Genomic DNA, 19,410 nt, shown 5'->3' on the forward strand with positions numbered 1-19,410 from the left:
CGATCTAGTTTAATCTCAGTACCGGGTTTACTGGACACTTCATCAGTCAATTCTGCTGCATTCCTGATGTCCAGGTCAGCTCTTATCTGAGAGATTTTATTTGTGAAGTAGTTGTTATAAAGTCACAGCAGGCTGTTAGGTTAAGTAAAGGGTTCTGCACAGGTGGAACGTGTGTCAGTTCCCTTACCACCCTAAACAGCTCTGCTGGACAGGACTCCGCAGACGCGATACGTGCAGAGGAGAAAGATATCTGCGCTGCCTGTATTGCCTCTCTATAGGAACAAAGAAATTTCCTATGATGAGTTCTGTCAGATAAGAGTCAAGTGTCACGGCAGTCATGCTCTAGTCATTGTCCAACCCGCTTCATTTTCCTCAGATCTTCAGCGTATCATGATTTGCAATTAGAAGTGGGTTGGAAAGGACGCTTGGGAGATTGGTGTTCCAGGTATTAACCAAAGCTTCAAAAGACTCACCAGCATTACCAACCAAAGAACCCTCTAAGGCTCTCTGGTATCCAGTTGGTTCCATTAACTTTTGAGGGCAGATCATTCTAATGGGTCCTCCACCCCTGACGGGGCGTACTGTGGCTCTTAGTTTAGCCTTAACCGGGAAATGATCCGTCCACAATAGTGTAGTAGTACTAGTTACCCCCGCCCATGGATATTCCTGCTCTGTACTGAAGACCGCATCGAGGGTATGACCCGCGCAATGCGTTGGCCCGGAAACCAATTGGGATAGGCCCATGTCTGTCATGGAGTCCATGAACTCCCAAGCCACACCTGTTAAACTGGTACATACACCCAAAGTGGTCTGTTTTCCGGATAGGTATCCTGGTCAAAGTGAGATTATTTCTGTAGACCAGAGCCACTCCACCCTCTCGCCCACTTTACCTTACCTGCTCACTGAGTACCCAGCTGGGAGGGCTTGATTCCAAGTAATGGCACTATCACCCCCCAGCCAGGTCTCTGTAAACCAGGCCAGGTTGGCTTCCTCATCCACAAGGAGGTTGTGGATGATGTGGGTCTTATTCTTTACTGACCTGGCATTGCAGAGGAGCAAGTTAAGCTTCTGTGGCATGGTTGGTAGGCTCCCCAATCTATTCTGGGTAACAGAGTGAGCTGAAGGCGGGATTGCTTTCAGACATTGATCCCGCCTTCCTTTGTAACAAAACCTCACTTTGTTGTCGCTGTATCTTCCTTTGCCCCACACATCCTCAATTCTTGCTCCCAGGTTAGTCTGGTTTAAGATTCAAACTAATAAACAATTAGAACATGATATGTAAGACATAACTGTGACTGAGAAAAAGAAACTTTGGGTTACAGAGGGGCAATCTCTTAGAACAGGAGAATTAAAGCCAATGCAAAGTGCAAGATTATGAAATACTGAGATTTACAAATGGAGATTCATCCCCTCTGGGACCAATTTCACACAAACTGATAAAACATCTGAATGAAATTGCTATAGATAGGACCACAGTAGCAGAATTGCAGGAAGTAACACCACATTATCCATTGATGCCTCACTTAATTCTAGCATCTTGGATAAAATCTGAATCATTGATGGCCCAAAATTCTATCTAATAATGTCTGGTAGACTATGAAATTGAGACAAAGAGGAACAAGAAGGGGGAAATGGCAGGAAGGGGAAGATTATGGCACTTACTTACTAGTTGTAACATGGTATTTTAAACTGCCAAATCCATGTTATTACAAATGTAAGCAGCTGAAAGAGTCACTTAGTGTAATGGTTTGAGTGTTGGACTAGGACACTGGAGACTAGGGTCTGAATCCCTGCTTGGCCATGGAAACCCACTGGGTGACCTTGGGCAAGTCACTCTCAGAAGGGCAAAAGCAGACCCCTTTTGAACAAATTTTGCCAAGAAAAGTCTGAGATAGGTTCGGCTTGGGGTTGCTATAAGTCAGAAGCAACTTGAAGGTTTACAACAAAAACAACTGAAAACCCATCTATTGCCTCAAGGTGAATGTCTTTCACTAAAAATGTGACTGCAAATCAGTCTATTGATGTCTGCAAGAAGTTGTACTCTCTGAGAAGGTGCTATTTCCGAGTGTGCTAGAAAATAGAGCATTTCTGAAGGTGAAGCAAGTGGCCCAAACCTTGGTTTGAGGTTATTTCCTCAAAATTTGTTGTTTCAAAACTATCTGAGAATGAAGAAAAACCAGGTTATTTGTTCTCTTAGAAGACAGTTTGCTGGAGATTTCAGTCCTTGTGATAAAAATAAATATTCCACAGAAATGAAAAGCAAAATGGGTTGGTGGTCCTTTCCTCTGTCTTAGTATATTCTTAATCATTACCACAATTGTTCTAGCAATAAAACTGCAAGCAATATAACAAATGGATACATACAGCTCTTGTGTGGAAATTCATTCTGCCTTCTGCCAGCCATATTTTTGCTCATTTGTTGTTGTTGTTGTAGCAGACATCAGGGAACATTACATGTGTCAGGCCATTTGGCCCATGTTGCCCATCACTATCTACAGTGGCAATAGATTTGCAGTCTAATTCAGAGTGTCTTTTCCAGCCCTGCTACGTTTTTAAACTGGAGACCACAGATATGGAATCTATGACTGACATGCTAAACGTCTACTGTACCACTGAGCTATAGACTTTCTATACAGTACCACATACTAGCCTTATGGAGCAGATTAATAGTTTGGTTTTATAATAGCTACATGGCTGTTTGTCCATATAATTGTTCCTTACTAATTACTTCAGAGGATGTGAATTGATTTGCACAAAATGCTGTTTCAGTTAAAGTTTGGAAAGGCATTGCATATCAGACACTCAGCCCCATTATTGGGCCCTTATTTGAACACTGCCATACAGTTTTGTGTGAGATGGTTGTAGGTAGGCTTATCTTGGTGGCATTTTTGCTTTTTATCTAATTATGTTTATTGAGATTAAGGTACTCTTTTTGTATAAATGTGATAGAAAGTAACAGGGTACTCCAGAATTATTTGAGGTGTGTGATAAGGAAACAAATAGGCCTACTGTCATAAAGAAATCACTAAGCATATGTTGAGTGGTAACAGGGGCATACAATCACAGGGAAAGAACTCAAGGAGAAAAGTGGGCCAATTATGATAATGAACAGGTAGCCAAATGAAAAAGATGGAAGAGAGCACAGGGTAACAATGTGAAGTTATGATTAGCGCAGTAAGCAGCTGGCACAGTCTAACTATTGTTGTCAAATGTCTGGGACATCATGGCAGAATGCCACTTAAGGACAGTCTGAAAGGACAAACTCCTTAGTCTGTGGATTTCTACAGGGAGTTCTTGAAATATATAAAGGTTGCATTGGGAGAACAGCTACTCCCAGAAAGTTGCATTGTGACAGCTTGTGATGTGATTCATTTATATTGTGAGCTCTACCTTGCTTGTAGACTTCATCTTTGTGTGGTATTCTCAATGTATGCAGAAACTGCTTCTGTCCCTTGGTGTATACAACTTGATTTTTTCTCAGAGATGTTTTGGGAATAAGAAGTGTTTAGGAAGTTAGGGTCACAAAAGTGTAGCAAATAAATATACAAGCAAGTTCCCCCCTCCATACTTTTGTGTTTTTTCTTGATGTTTTTATTAATACCAAGAATTGTGCTTTAAGAGAAATCCCCAGTCACAAAGGACTACATATATTTTATGAAATGCATACTGTTACTAAAAGATATAATAAAGTATTGAAGAACACTTTATATGATGTTTCAAGTTGCAATAGTCCTCATACTGGGTATATTAAAGACAAGATGGAGGGAGGTTTCAGTCTCCTAAAATGTGAACTTGTGTAGCTATTTCTTCCCACTGGTTTCAAGAGTTGTGTGGAAATCCCCCCTCCCAATCTTATCTATCAAATACTGGTAGTCTTTTGTTCAATAAGATTTTAATTGTTTTATTTTATTAGACTTTGTAGCTGCTTGAAGTTGGACGGGAAATGGATCTAGTAAATTTTATGTCTATAAAACATGGTATAAGTCATAGTGAATTGTTAATTACTGGTAAAATAATCCTTTTACAAAACGTAGTACTAGGCTGTGATAAAATGTATTTTGAAGATTAAAAAAATTAAAATCTTCATTGTGTTGTTACTGTAGAGTTTCTATTATTCAACCTGATACAAACAACTGGGAGCTTTCAGTCCAGCTGGGAGATACAACTCACTCTGTCATAGCTTCATGTCAAGGGTCAACATTCTTGGTAAGTCTTCAGTCACTTGTAACAAACAGTAAATATTGTATGATTGTATGGTATTCTTGGTTTTTGCTTCAAGATCTTAGAACTGGAATGAACAATAAGCTATGCTGAGGTGCTAATTTATTTACACATGCTGCACAAAAACAATGAAAATACCAAGACACTAATTTTCATAATGTTATCAAAATAATCTAGAATTTGTACAGAATTATCAGGGTGCTATAAGACTAGTCCATATATGTGCCTTAACTATTAGAATTCTCCCTGGCTGTTGAAGATACTGCCCACTGTAGACCAGAAATCAGCTGCTATAAGGTTTGATAATATGATTTGATCAAAACTGACAGTGCAATTCTTGAAGACGTGATTTAGCACATGAAAATGAGAACAACATTTTTTAGACTGCAGTCAATAAAATGCCTTATATGTGAGAATTCTGTTTCTGTAAGGAGTATGTTATGTTCCTACTCTCCTTCAGTTGCTCATGTCAAGCTGCACACAGCTCTAAGTTCAGACTTACAGTAGCGGTTTTTGTGGTCTGGAGAAATTATGGGGTTCCATATAGGTCCAAAACACACAACAGAAACAATCCAGTTTGAGACCACGTTAACTGTCTTGGCTCAATGCTAGGGAATTCTGGGAACTGTAGTTTTGTGAGACATTTAGCCACAATAAACTACAGTTCCCAAGATTCCCTAGCACTCAACCAGGGCAGTTAAAGTGGTATCAAACTGCATTGTTTCTGCACCGTGTTTTGGACCATAATGTTGGAATGCAATTTACTTCACAATAAGTCAGCATAGACAGTAGTGAGTACTAGCTGGAAATATAGTCCAGTGGCATCTGGAAAGCCCTACACCTGACATAGATCACTTCCTGTTTCAATTACTTTTCAGAGGTTCTTAAGTTTTGATGTATGTGGAGGATTCAGGGGAACAGTGGGCTTGAACTGTTTTAGATTTAGGGGACAAAAATTGCCTAGAATGTTTTTCTTCTTCTTCCTGGGAGCTTTGGCATGCAAGTGTGACCCACAAGGGGTGTGTGTCATGGTGAAAGCTGGGTCCCACACTTCTGCTCTTGTCTACTGATACTTCAGATGCTTGGCATAGCAGAGAAATACTGCAGTTTTAGCTTTGCTAAGTTCAGCAAGATCCAGAAATCTCACTGTTGCACGCTTAGTGATAATCCCTTTTTTCCTCCCTATTATGAATATTTCATGAGTTCTCTGGAAGGCTGAGCCTAAACTGTTTACCTTTCTTGCTACATAGTGCTCAGCACATGAGTTGCTGCTGCTTCCCTCCATTACTACCTTTGGGTCAGCTGATTTGAGTGGGGCTCATATGTATGGTGGATAGTGATAGTAATTCCCTCCTGTGTTGAACACATCCAAGAAGTGAGATTTTTCATTGTTATTTTTTAGAGGAGAAAGAGGGTGGAGTCTTCTCATTAGGCCAGTACTATGCCCCTGATCATTGGAACTGAGTCTTTTGATGCTGTTTTCTCCTCTGTTCCCCTGCTCCATTTGCCCATCTCAGTTGCCATCTCAGAACATTCTTCTCCCCACACCTCCACAGAGATTGATGCAAGCTCCTCTTTTTTCTGGTATCTCTCAAGTCAGCATGTAAGATCCTTCTACTGCTGTTTATTCCCAATACACATGTCCTAACTCTAGTTAGACTGGGCTAAAATGGTCCCAAATGAGCCACTGGCAAGGAGCAGTTTTTCACTGCTCCTTTTGCCGGTGGTTTCAGGCTGCCTTAAGCAGCCTCAGAGTGGCTTCCAGCCGTGTCAGGTGCATGCATTGTCTGCATGCCATGCCCTCAAGGTGGCTGGAAGCCTCTCCTTTCAGCCTATTTGTTTTGGGCCTAAATGAAAGAAAGAAGCTGGCAGCATGAGCTTTCATAGACTTGAGCCTACTTTCTCAGATGCATGTTTGGAGTGGAAGTCCAGAGATAGACCTATTTAAGTCAATTGTGTGTGAGAATGTCTATTAAAATTCAAAACCATATGGGTATGACGATGAGGTGGCAAGTTCAGTTTTAACTATGATCATTGGGAGACAAGGATAAGAGGAAGGATATTGCCTAAGTCCAAGAAGAGTAGATAACCATATGAATGAGTATTGAAATGTAATGTGGGAATCAGAGAGGAGATGGGAGGTGATGAATTGGTCAAGGGGTGCCCTCATGAGGATGGGAGGGTTAGATAGTGTTGGAATGTTCAACTCACTGCTGATGAACTGGAGCGGGCAAATGCATTCCAATGCTGTTGTTTTTCTTTCAAATATTTTTTGTAGTTCTTTTTTCCAAGGACAACTGTTTAAATGGAATGCCCAGGAAGACTGAAATGTTTACAAACTGTTTTTGTGTATTCCCATTCCGAATGTCTCATTTATGTCCATTTATCCTCTAGTGCAGGGACCAGCCTGTTTGCCCAGTGTAGAGTGCTGAAGGGCATTGCTGACAAAAATCACATTGGAGGATGAGCAAGTGAAAATCCCTCTAATATTGTGACTGATGTCTTTAGGTCCTTTGGTGATATTTCTTGAATAGATGTGTTGGCAGAATTGACATCTGGGTTTGTGGCAAGAGTTTGTACCAGTGTACACATCAGAGCAAAATAATATATTAACTGTATAGTAAAACTACTAGTAGAGACTAGTAAAAAAATACAGATATAAAAACAAAGATGAATCTGCATACAATAGCCTAGTATTGCAAAAGATAAAATTTATTGAATTCCCTACTCTATAATTTTCCTGCCTCTTAGAGGGGGAATGTTCAGGGAGGAACAAAAGAATAAAAGATAAATAATTGTGCTTTTGTTCTGTATCCCATCCTACTCTCTTTCAATATTTATTTGGTTTATTTTCTTCTCTGCTGTGAATATCCCTGAATTGAGAAGCTAGAAAGCATACTCGTTTTGGTATCCTCCTGATATTAAAAATCTCAGGGATAAAAGGATAGAAATGTTTAGCTCCAGGTTCACCATAAATCAACAGGCAACGTGAAGGCCCAAATGCACACATACACATTGTACTTCCAACAGGTTGATTATCAGAATGTTTAAAGCTTAGAATACATGCTTTTACTGATGTTGATGTCATTTCACAATGCCTACAAGCACACCAGGGATGTTCTGGAATGGAATGTAGAAGAGCTTTTTCTCCAGCGAGTTACTTTCTACCAAAGGTTTAACTTTCTTTTTGGCTTGAGAATCAAAATAAGCTGGAAAGAGTAGCATCCAACTATTTAAAAATAAATAAATAAACATTATAGTTGTTCCTCCTGTGTTGTCTTATCACAGCTGTAAATATATCCCTGCATATATTGGAGTACCAGTTTGAAATACAATTAAATAACACTAATGTTTTCAAAATTCTGAAATTATTTTATATTGATAACAATCTTCAGATTTTGATTTTTGCTTACTTAAACATTTTCTCTATCTAAATATATCCAATTGTGGCTTCAGCAGCACTCAGTGCTTTGTAGGATTCAGTCCACATAAATATTTATAGCACAGTGAAATATTTTCTGGTTTAGCAACTTCCTGTTCTTTCTTGCCTTTCATGCTTGCCATTTTGTTTTGGAATCTTATGTCCTCTACTGTGGTGGTGATGACCTTTTAAACTAGTATACATTCCAACCATATCTGTTGTCTCTCTACCCTCCCACCCCCCACTGTCCCTTTAAAAATGAATGGAAACTGAACCTCCTTCATGTAGTCTTCCTGGCCACATTAAGGTGGCACATGGATTCAAGAAGCAGATTGCAGGGAGCCGCATGGAAGGCATCAGTTTTACATGGAGCCAGTAGTATCCGTGAAAAAAAACCTTTATATATTCATCAATTGCTATTCTTGGAAGAGAACATACTCCTCACTCATATTGCTGCCTCTTTGCTTCTTCTGTTTTTGAAACAGAAACAATACAAATTGCATAAAGGAGAGGAGAAGTGTTTTGGTATAGGGAGTTGTAATATTTATTGGGCAGCAGGTGAGAGGGACTGCAGTGGAAGGTCACATTTGGAATGCTATACACAGGTCTGTTTTTTCTGTCTCAGAAGAAGACTATGACTGACAAAACAATACAGGGGAAAAGGTTAACCAGGACCATCAAAAACTATGACTTACATTTAATTTGGGGGCATTTACATTTTTAAATTTTACATTTGATGCCATCACATAACTGTGAAGTCAAAGGCTTTCATGGCCAGCATGCATAATTTTTTGTGGGTTTTTCAGGCTAGAACATGGCCACATAGCCCGAAAAACCCACAAAAAACCACCACATAACTGTTACTAATAAGAAAAATATCCTTACACTTAATAATTGACATAGGTAGTGTGTAGTAAACCGTTATCCTGATTCAAGCTTTTGGGGATAGATTGCAACATCTTGATATAAGCATTACTTTCTTGTTCTAGTTTTCTTCTGATGTTTCTTTACTCAGCAGTGGCTACTTTATGTCTCATAGGAGGCTGAATTATTCTCCCATTTTTAAAAAGAAAATAGGGGTCATTTCTAAAGTTAGACTTGTGTGCATTTATTCTCTGGAATAGAAATTGGCCTGCTTGACCTATGTAGAATACAGAAAAGTGTTACTGACAGGAGATGACATATATCAGATTGTAAGAAGAGCAAGTGAACAAGCATGTGATGTTCTGAGTGACATTATTAGGTCTAGTACACTTGTTACCTGAGTAGATATGGCATCAAGCTTGCAGGGCATCTTCTCTGAGTCTGTATTCTTATGTGACCTGTTGCTCTACTGAGCAGTTGTTTAAAGCTTTTTGTGTGTCTGTAAACAGTCACCATCCAGTGTCATTATCCAGATTGGACCCTAGATCATTATTACATTTGAAGGATTTCAGTTTGGAGCTGGAGGATAATTACAGGTATCCTCCATTTTCTCTTATTAGGAGAACTGTGTAGCTTGCAGGTTTTCAGCTTATGGGGATGCTTATGTCTCTTACATGGGTCTGAGAAAAAAACATTTTGTGTGAACAGGTCCAGGCACAAGTTGTTGTTGGTGTGAAAGTTAGATGTCCTAGTAGAATTGATCAAACAGTTTTTGTCCATGATTCCAGATGATAATGATATGCATGCATGTCAGAAAAAGGAGGTTTTTGGGACAGGACTTCAGAATTATTTTGGAATATGTTGGCAAATGGTTGCCATACATTCAAATGCCTTGATCTAAAGATAAATTTTTTCTTCCTAGAGCTGACTCAACTGTGGGTATGTACAACTAGCAGACTTAGTGCTTAGATATTTTGCAGTCTTAACTGAAATTATATTCCTTATGGCTTGTAGATCATGTTTCTTGGAATGTTGGTGTAAAGGACCCCCCACATTCATGGGACAAGAGTGCTATTCCTAGGAGAGTATCAGTGGTATCCTAAAAGTACCACACTGTGCATAATGATAAGGCAGGTGGATTGTGTCCATTTATTCTGAAGAAAGGAACAGTAACGGTAAACTCTTCCTGCTGGTTTATCCCCAGACAACTATAGCACCAGCACATACACTGTGGTGTTGTGGGACTAGGCATGAAGCAATAAAAGCAGTAGTTGACTCTCTGAGTTCTGGATACTGATTTTTTCTTTAACTGTTTGACTGGATTGAGCAAGACTGATGTGTTGGATTACTTCCTCTTGTGGCAGCATCTTTGAAATTCAGGCACAGTGGGGAGATTGCTGGGAATTCAGGCACAGTGGGGAGATTGCCCGGATTGCTTTCTTTGCTCCAAATTTCATTGCTTTTCTCAGGGCAGGACAGGCTTTTTAACATGACTTTAATGTAGCTCTTAATGCTTTGTAAAAAGAAAAGAAAATAACATTGCTGTAGTGGCTAGATGTACGTCAGCTGTGACTAAATGTTTTGATGTATTCTTTTCAAAAGACTAGACCAGAGCTTTCCTTTTTGAAATGTGTAAAGCAGTGTAGACACAGCGTCTCAGATGGATCTAATTAGTCCTTCTTAGGGGCTGGATGTCCGTTTGTTGCAGCTGAATTCTCATTTCAGTCACCCATAACTAGAAACACCTCGCTTCAAACACATTTCTTCAAAGAAAGAGGGGTTTTGGGTTCCATGTTTTACTGCTTTTTGATGTCTGCTTCCCTTTAACAGAGAAGACCTTGTGTTTATACAACTGTTATTATTAAGAAAACATAGCTTCCTTCAAGAGAATTCATTTTGTATCAGTCTTTGGCTGTTAGTAAGAGTGGAATATCTTGCTCCACTAGACTGTGAGGGTCAGTTATATGTCCCTCGTACAGTTAGCTAGTTTACTATAAAGACAAAACTGCCTTCTTGGAGTAGATGGATGAGATCAGAGAGTAAGCAATACAGACTTCCAGGGCTTTTGAAGCCTAGTATTTTAAAACTGTTTTAGTAACACCACTGTTAATGCTTACAGTGCTAGTGCTTTAGAGTCTGATCATTACTCAATATGGACTATGAATGTACATTGTGGTTTTATAACTTTTCAGATTTATATCACTTTAGCTCAGTTTTATGACTGACTGACACTCTCTAGGGTCACAAGACTGGTGAGACTTTTGAGATCCAATTATATATGAGGTGCTGAACATACACATTGTTAAATATTAACTTGCCTTCTTCATGAGCTAGAAGGCATAAGATGCAATTTGAAGGAAAAAAGAAGATGCAAGAGCCATTTTTATTACTCTTGCAATCTGTCCTCCAAAGTTGTTTTGGCCTTGCTTGTATTGTCATACCAAGGGTAAGTCTGGCTGTGAGATAGACAATTCAGGGTTGGCCGCAAGGAAGGGCAAAGTGTAGATAGTGTGAGTGGATTCAAAACTTTTCATCTTTTGTCTCTTTCAGCTGTACTTCATTCATCAATTCTTTTTGTATCCGATCTGAATGAGGCAGATCTGATTTCAGGGGGTTTGATGTGTTAACAATAGTTTGGATCTTGATGTTAAAACTTGCTCCCAAAGCAGAGATTTGATTCCCTGGTTTCTTAGCAAGTTTGCCTGTGTGCCACCGTTTGAAACTTAATGCTTGCAAGGAAACAAAAAGATTTACTCTTTATTTTTTCTGAAGTAGTAGTGCTTTCTGGATACTAAACATGCATTACATAAGATGTTGTACTCTATAAAAGAAACAGAGTATTTGGATTAAAATGATCTTTTTATGTTAGGTTATTTAATTGATAATCACACATATACCTCCATCCCCCATAATTTCAACAGTGAGGTCACTGAAACTCTTTTTTAGTCTTTTTCAAGGCCAGAAATCCTACTTTTCTTCAAGGCATCAAAGCTCATTCTTTCAGAACAGTATCTACTCATGGACAGAAAGATCTTTGCAACAAGGAACTGCAAAGGTACAATATGGTTAGACATCCACAGTTATGAAAAATTATAACATTCTTCAACTTTGCTTTTTCTGTAACTAATGAGAGTGAACAGGAGAAGGTGCACCAATTCTTTTCCCATAGTAAATAAAAGGGAACATAAAAAGAACCATTCTGAGTCTGACTACATCTAGTACAGTGGACTCTTGGTATCTGCTGAGGTTTGGTTTCAAAACCCTCCGTGGATATTAATCTGTGGATGCTCAAGTCCCATTGAATACAATGGAATAGTAAGATGGTGTCCCATATATAAAATGACAAAATCAGGGTTTTCTATTTGGATTTTTTTTTTAAAAAAAGTAAAGCCATGGATGCTTGAATCCATGGATAAAGAATCTGTGGATTGGAAGGCTGACTTAGATCCAACAAAAATCAGTCAGATAGATATTTTCAGGAATTCTTAAACAGATTATGGGTGACCTTGGGCAAGTCACACTCTCAGCCTCAGAGAATGGAAATATCAAACCCCGTCTGCACAGGCCAAGAAAACCCTATAATAGGGTTGCCTTAGGGTTGCCAAAAGTTGGCAACGACTTGTAGGCACACATCAAGAACAACAAAGTTAGATGCTTTTATAACTTCCATGGCTCCAGCCTCCATTTTCTGCAAGAGAATTCTAAAGCTGTAGTTCAAGTGAGTCTACCAGAGAATTCCAGGTACCTGATCAAACTGCAAACCTCCAGATTCTCTAAAATAGAGCCATGGCAGTTAAACCATTCTGGGTCTGACCACATCTAGCCAGACTAATTTGATCTCCTTTTTTGATAAAATTACCAGCTTGGTAGATGAAGGGAATGCTGTAGATATAGCATATCTTGATTTCTGTAAGGCCTTTGACAAGGTCCTCCACAACATTTTTGCAAAGAACCTAGTAAAATGTGGGTTAGACAATGCACCTGTTAAATGGATTTGTAATTGGTTGACCAGCCAAACCAATGGCTCTTCTTCATCCTGGAGAAAAGTGACCGGTGGGGTGCCACAGGATTCTGTCCTGGACCCAGTGCTATTCAACATCTTTATCAATAACTTAGATGAAAGAATAGGGGGCCTGCTTATCAGATTTGCAGATGATACCAAATTAGGAGGAATAGCTAATACCCCAGTGGATAGGATCAAAATTCAAAACGACTATAATAAATTAGAAAGCTGGGCCAAAAGCTGACAAAATGAATTTCAGCACAGAGGCAAAATGTAAGGCAAAAAAAAAAAAGAAGATGATGAAGAAGAAATGCATAGATATAGGATAGGGGACACCTGGCTGAATGATACAATGTGTGAAAGGGATCTAGGAGTCCTAGTAGACCATAAGTTGAACATGAGACAACAGTGTGATGCGGCAGCTAAACAGGCCAATGCGATTCTAGGCTGCATCAATAGAAGTATAGTGTCTAGATCAAGGGAAATAATAGTGCCACTCTATTCTGCTCTAGTCAGGACCGACCTGGAATATTGTGTCCAGTTCTGGGCACCACAATTTGTAATGTTGAGAAACTGGAGCGTGTCCAAAGGAGAGCGACTAAAATGGTGAAGGGTCTGGAAACCATGTCCTATGAGGAACGACTTAGGGAACTGGGGATGTTTAGCCTGGAGAAGGTTAAGAGGTGATATGATAGCCCTGTTTAAATATTTTAAGGGATGTCATACTGAGAAGGGAACAAGCTTCTTTTCTGCTGCTTCAGAGAACAGGACCCAGAACAATGGATGCAAGCTACAGGAAAAGAAATTCCACCTCAACATTAGGATGAACATCCTGACAGTGAGAGCTGTTCGACAGTGGAGCACACTCCCTCAGAAAGTGGTGGAGTCTCCTTTCTTTTCTTTTTAAAATAATTTTATTTATAAAATGCATACACAATAAACATCAAATAATATCACAGTCTTAGTTACATCTTTTGTCACTTCCTGATTAATCACTTCCAACATTCCCTTAACCTCAAAACATCTTCTATTTTATCTGTTACATCATTGTCTTATTTTTCTTCTTCATTATATATCCTCACCCTCTTTTAACAACAACGAAACCCAAGTAATACACATCGTCATATTATTAGTTTATCCATTCCCTTCACTCCAGTTTCACTTGCTCTCAATGCCACATTTTATTACAAAATTTGATTATGGGTTACCATTCTTTATCGACCAACCCTACATTTTCTGATTTATAAAAGCTGTCAGTCTGCCCATTTCTTTCATTTCCAATAGTTTCATAAGTCAGTCCTCTGTTGTAGGTATCTCAGGGTCCTTCCATTTTTTAGCTATTAAGAGTCTGGCAGCAGAGACCATATATAGTAGAACTCTCCAATGCTTTCTCTCCACAACCGGGTCTATTTTATTAACCATATTTAGTAGGTAGAATTCTGGTCTGAATTCAAATTTGATATTGAACATTTGCTGAATTACCTCATGATTTTTCTTCCAGTACAAATTCATCTTAGAACAGCAGCACCACACATGAAACCAGGATCCAACATTCTGTTTACATTTCCAACAATTATTTGAATCCCAGCATTCTTTATTATATCATCAAATTTGTTTTTTTCTTCTTCAATATCTTCTATATGGACATCCATTCTAAATCTTTAAGTTGTATATGTAGTAACCAATTAGGGACGTAGCCAGGATTTTAGGAAGGGGTCAAGACTAAGTGACACCCTTATAATGGGGCTTGAGTGCGGCGGCACAACAGCACGCACCATTATTATTCATTGTATTTAACAGAAAGGGGGGTCCGGACCCCTTCTTGTCTCTAGTCAACGTCAAGTTTACCCTTGGTTTTCTTCCCTTCCAAATAAATTCCCTCAGATCTTTATGCCACCCTATAAATGTTTTTTTATTGTGAATAATTGGAATGGTTTGAAACAAGAAATTCATTTTCAGTAAAATCACCATTTTGATTGTTTCCACTCTACCAAATAATGTTAGGTTCAGTTTGCTCCACTTCTCTAAATCCCTTTGAATTTCTCTCCATTTAAGTTTATAGTTATTATCAAATACCATATATACTCAACTATAAGTCGAGGGCAGGTTTTGGAGCCATAATTATAGATTTTGATAGGGCCATGTAACAAAGAATGTAAAGGATGAAGCAAAGGAAAACAATGCCAAAGAACTTACAAAATTCCAGGAGGCATCAGTGTTTGTGCTCATATTAAAATCTGGATTGATGAGAGAATAGAGGGAAGTCAGTGCTTCCAGGACAGATTACTGTTTTGCTTTTCACCAGGGGATGGTTCCTTTTTATATAAATAAGAGTTAGAAAACAATACTTACTGTATATTAACCCATGGATAAGTCGGCTCAGGTTGCCGGGGGGGGGGGGGGGCTCACTTTTTTGACTAAAATTTCTAGACGTATACATGAGTATATACAGTAGATCTACGTTTCTCTTAGTGGAGTCTCCTTTCTTGGAAGTCTTTAAACAGAGGCTGGATGGCCATCTGTTGGGGTGCTTTGAGTTCCTGCATGTTAGGGAGGTTGGACAGGATGGCCGTTGTGGTCTCTTCCAACTCTATGATTCTATGAAACCTATCTCAAACTGCTATAATTAGACAGTGTGGATTCACCATTAGTAAATTAATTAATCTATCATGACATATAGCCATCAGTAAATCCATCCTTCATACATTTCTACAAGATTTTTTTAAAATAGCATTTCAGCTGGTGACCACCACCACATCTTGTGTCAATGAATTCTATAAACCTATTTTGCATTAATCTACCTTTAAATGTAATCTGCATTTAAAATAAATCTCTTTCAAAACCCAGCTAAACCAGTGGTCATCACTAGCACTAATATTATGTGGCACTAGTATTTGTAAAATATTAATTGTCTAAAAAACATTTATTTTTGCCTACCTTTGCAACCAGTCAATTTTACTGGGTAATTTTTGAGTCCAGTGTTACAAGTACAGTATAATAATAGGTCTTAATTATAACTATAACAAAATATTTTTTAAAAGTAACTTTCCAAGCTACTTGGAAATAGCTATTTTATTGACCTAAATTTTTAAGGTCATTGCTTCTGACATCTACATCAGGTACAAAAAACATTTTTTTCAGAATAAGTTGATGGAAGTATAATCTTAACAGGATATTAAGGTACATTAAATTGGTCTGTACTTGCAAATTTGAAAGTAACCCATGCTTTAGGGCTTATTATAACACACTTAGCTTGGCAAAAGCTCCATTGACTCAGCTGGATTTTCTCCTGGACACGTTTAGCTAGGATTGTACTGTTGAACTGTTCTTGTGATTTGTCATTCAACCATCTATGTAAGGCATTTTTGATAATACAGTACATAATTCCTGGAGGAGTTGTACAAAAAACTGGCATCATAAAACTGCTGTTATTTTGTTGCAAAAATAGATGAAGATTACACTGTTATGCTGGAACAAATACATTGTAATTTTGTTAAATGGCATGCCTAGTTAAGATCATGGTTGCAAATCAGAAATGTTACTAATTGAAGAAATCACTGTTGAATCACCAAATTAGTGTTGATTGGCTGATTGATTGATCATTAGGAGTATGAGAAAATCTGTGTTGGATCAGACCAGTGAACTATGTACATAGACCAGCAAACAGTGGCCAAAATGGGAAACCTACAAGCAGAACATGAATTCAATGTAATTAAAACAAACTAAAAGCTAACTACCTAACTAAAAAATAACTGTGAAGCAAATGTAAACTTTGTTTTGGTATGGCACATGTATTTGTCACAGCAGGCAGCATTCTAGAAGAGGCATTTCCTCAGAGTGGGGATGCTGAGTGCTGCTTTTAAGATTTTAAGATTAGTTAGGGCCACAACAGATCGGCAGCTTCAGCTGGCTTCAAGCTGGTTTGGGGGCATAGTATTTACACGCACCACATCCCCAAGTCACCTGGAAGTCATGCCACTGATTACACACCAGGTGGCTTCAGGGTGGCTTGGAAGTCTGGTGTTCAGATGCCACACACCCCAGAACCAGAGAAAAGCCGACTCCAGAGGCAAAGTGGGCAGCTTTTCTCTGCCCCAAATAGCAGCAGATTTTTTCTGCTCCTATTTGAGGCGAAAGCTATCTGGGTTGGGGCCACACATCTGTTTGCCACAACCCCAATCCAGCCTTAATTGCAGTGGCTCCAAGCCACCCCATCGGGACTATCTGTTTCGCCCCTGAGTTAGTTTCTTGTAGGAACTTATAAACAAAATATATTTTTTAAAATTGCCTCATCAATGAAGATGTCTTTTTAGTGTTTTAAATTTATTAAAATAATTAATTGATTAAAGACTACACCTTTCTTCAATGTTATATTTTCCTTTATATGTGAAGTATGTCATATACAGAGTCGCCAAATTTACAGAAGAAGCTTGTTGATGAAATTGTAACAAATTAACTGTTGATTGAAATGGGCAACCTTATGCAGCTCCGCAATACTGTATGTTAAAGTCTCTGTGTAACAACTGTAGGGCATAAATAAGAGATTCCAGATACCTACCGTATATACTCAGCTATTAAGTCATCTCATGTCTAAGTTGAGGTCAAGTTTTGGGGCCAAAATTATGGATTTTGATATGACCCATGGATAAGTCTAGGGTAAAACTTAGGGACATATAACAAAGGATGAAGCAAAGGAAAACAATGTCAAAGAACTTAGAAAATTCCAACAAGCATAACTGTTTGTGCTCACACTAAAGGTTGGATGGACGAGAGAATGGGGGTGAGGTCAGTGCTTCCAGGACAGATTATGCTCTTGTCTTCACCAGGGGATGGTTCTCGTGTGTGTGTGTGTGTGTGAGTTAAAGTACAGTACTTTCATTGACCCATGGATAAGTTGATTTAGGTTTTGTGGGTCAACTTTTTATATAGAATCTTCCTAGATAAGATCCTCAAAGGTAAAAATATACAGTTGAAATCAAAATCAGGATCAACCATCATTCAGGTATTTCCATTTTCTCTTTATGGACAAAGAGGAAAGTTGTGTGTGCAGGGGGTGGGGTGGGATCAATACTTTATCTTTATCCCACCACCATGATAGGCTTACTTGGTGAGGACACAAGAGAGAGACTTTGCAGTGACTGCTCCCACCCTCTGGAACATCCTGCCACAGGAGGCTAGGCTGGCCCTTTCCTTGCTTTACTTTCACTGGCAGGCAAAGACATTTTTACTTAAACAGGCTTTTAATGGGATGGTTTTAGTTAGATGTGCATTTTATTTGTTTTAACTTTTATATGGCTTTAAAATTATTTTACGCTGTTTACTGTAAAGATTTTTAATTGTTTTGAAAATATTATTGTAGATGGTCCCACTCTGGGAGAAAAGCTGCATAGAAATGAAAAATAAATAAATAAAGTTAAAAATGCATTTAGGTATGTTGCTAGAGGAGAGTTACACAGATATCAGGGACCAGCGAAAAACAAATCAATTGTTCTTAAATTGTTCCTGAGGTTGTGTTAGCCTCATGTTTCTTATTAATTACAGTCAGTCCTCGATATCTGCGGAATTGCCATCTGTGGATTGAAGCGTTCGCAGGTGGCAACCCTGCGTTGTCCCCAGTGGTAATGCATGTACATGGCCGTGCCACCATTAGGGACAAAATGCCTGTGTGCACGTGATGCCACTGGGGACAACAGTACTCGAGCATCCACAGATTTTGGTATCCCTGCAAATACTGAGGGCCAACTGTAGTAAACTGTAGTAAACTGTAGTAATAAATATCCATTTATTGTTGCAATATTATTTTTATTCAGAAAATAAATATTTCACCTTTTTCTATAAATTACCAACAGTTCAATATATTGCCATTATTTTTATTTACCAGTAGTAAAAATAGCATATGCTAAGCTTCCTATTGCAATACTATTGCAATTGCTGTTGCAAACAAAAATCATCATGTTGTCAGCAGCAAGCATATGTTGTTTGGTAGAAATATTAAATGAGAAATCCTACCTGCAAATGAAGTGTTTAGAAGAAGCTTCAGTTACATAAATGTAAATCCATCCCACCCGCCCCCAGGATATATATTGTAGAAGGGTTTATTTTAGGATTCATATTAGTTAATCATTATGCAGAGGCAAGAAGGGAAAGAGCAGTGGATCAATAAAATATTGTCCTGTAACAATAAATATAACATTATAGCTCACAATTCTTTAGCAAGAGAAATTGGTAACAAAATGGTAACAAATCAACAAGATCAAAAGAAATGTGAGGAATTAATGTAGAGAAGATGAAAGCAAAAGGTACAAATAATAGAGTAAGTGATAAGTGGAGGATTAGCATAAGTATAAGGAGTAATTTTTTATGGGTCAGATGAAAAGAAATAGAAAATAAGTGTTACAGGACGTGTTTGGAGTGACTTCAGGATTAAAATGACATCTATTTTAAGGTCATTTAAAATCCAGGACTGGTACATGATTTAAGTTACCATTTGTGACCCATAGATGAATCATAGTAGATCTTCACAAATAATAAAATGTCTGATAGGCAGAATAGGCATATTTCAGCCTTATTTGCTAAAAATAAATCTTGCTCACTTGTTTTTGCGATATTCTTGTGAATGCTATCTGTTTCATTTTAGCAATAAGTTGTTAAGAACTACAGTGAACAAGGTCTCCAAAAGGATTGTCTTTGTCATGGGCTTTGTGCATCATTTTTCTGGATTTTCTGCCTGCACAGGAACCTGTGTAGGAAAATCCCGAAGCTAATTTGAATAACTATGTCCTATGTTCGAATCCTTCTGCCCATTTGCTAGGTCATAGTCCTTCTCATCTGTTATTTAGAATGGAATGCATTACGCCTGTTAAATGTGTTATATTTGGACGCAAAGATATCCATGGTGGGT

At 38.4% G+C, this 19,410-nt stretch overlaps 1 protein-coding gene across 12 annotated transcripts in view; it reads left to right on the forward strand.

Annotated features, from left to right (window-relative positions):
- The window catches only part of PCCA (propionyl-CoA carboxylase subunit alpha), a 308,554-nt gene that overhangs the window by 194,761 nt on the left and 94,383 nt on the right, over positions 1-19,410 (forward strand). For all 12 annotated transcript variants that reach the window (XR_016280158.1, XR_016280157.1, XM_089511218.1 and 9 more), the window contains one exon: positions 4,104-4,206. Coding sequence is in view for 10 of the 12 variants with exons in the window: in XM_089511218.1 (XP_089367344.1) it covers positions 4,104-4,206 (103 nt within the window). In the remaining 2 variants the exon portion in view is untranslated. The remainder of the gene's footprint in view (positions 1-4,103; positions 4,207-19,410) is intronic.

Source organism: Sceloporus occidentalis, unplaced genomic scaffold (assembly GCF_023333645.1).
Source record: "Sceloporus occidentalis isolate IW3139 unplaced genomic scaffold, rSceOcc1.0.p SCAF_2, whole genome shotgun sequence".
Classification (NCBI taxonomy): domain Eukaryota; kingdom Metazoa; phylum Chordata; class Lepidosauria; order Squamata; family Phrynosomatidae; genus Sceloporus; species Sceloporus occidentalis.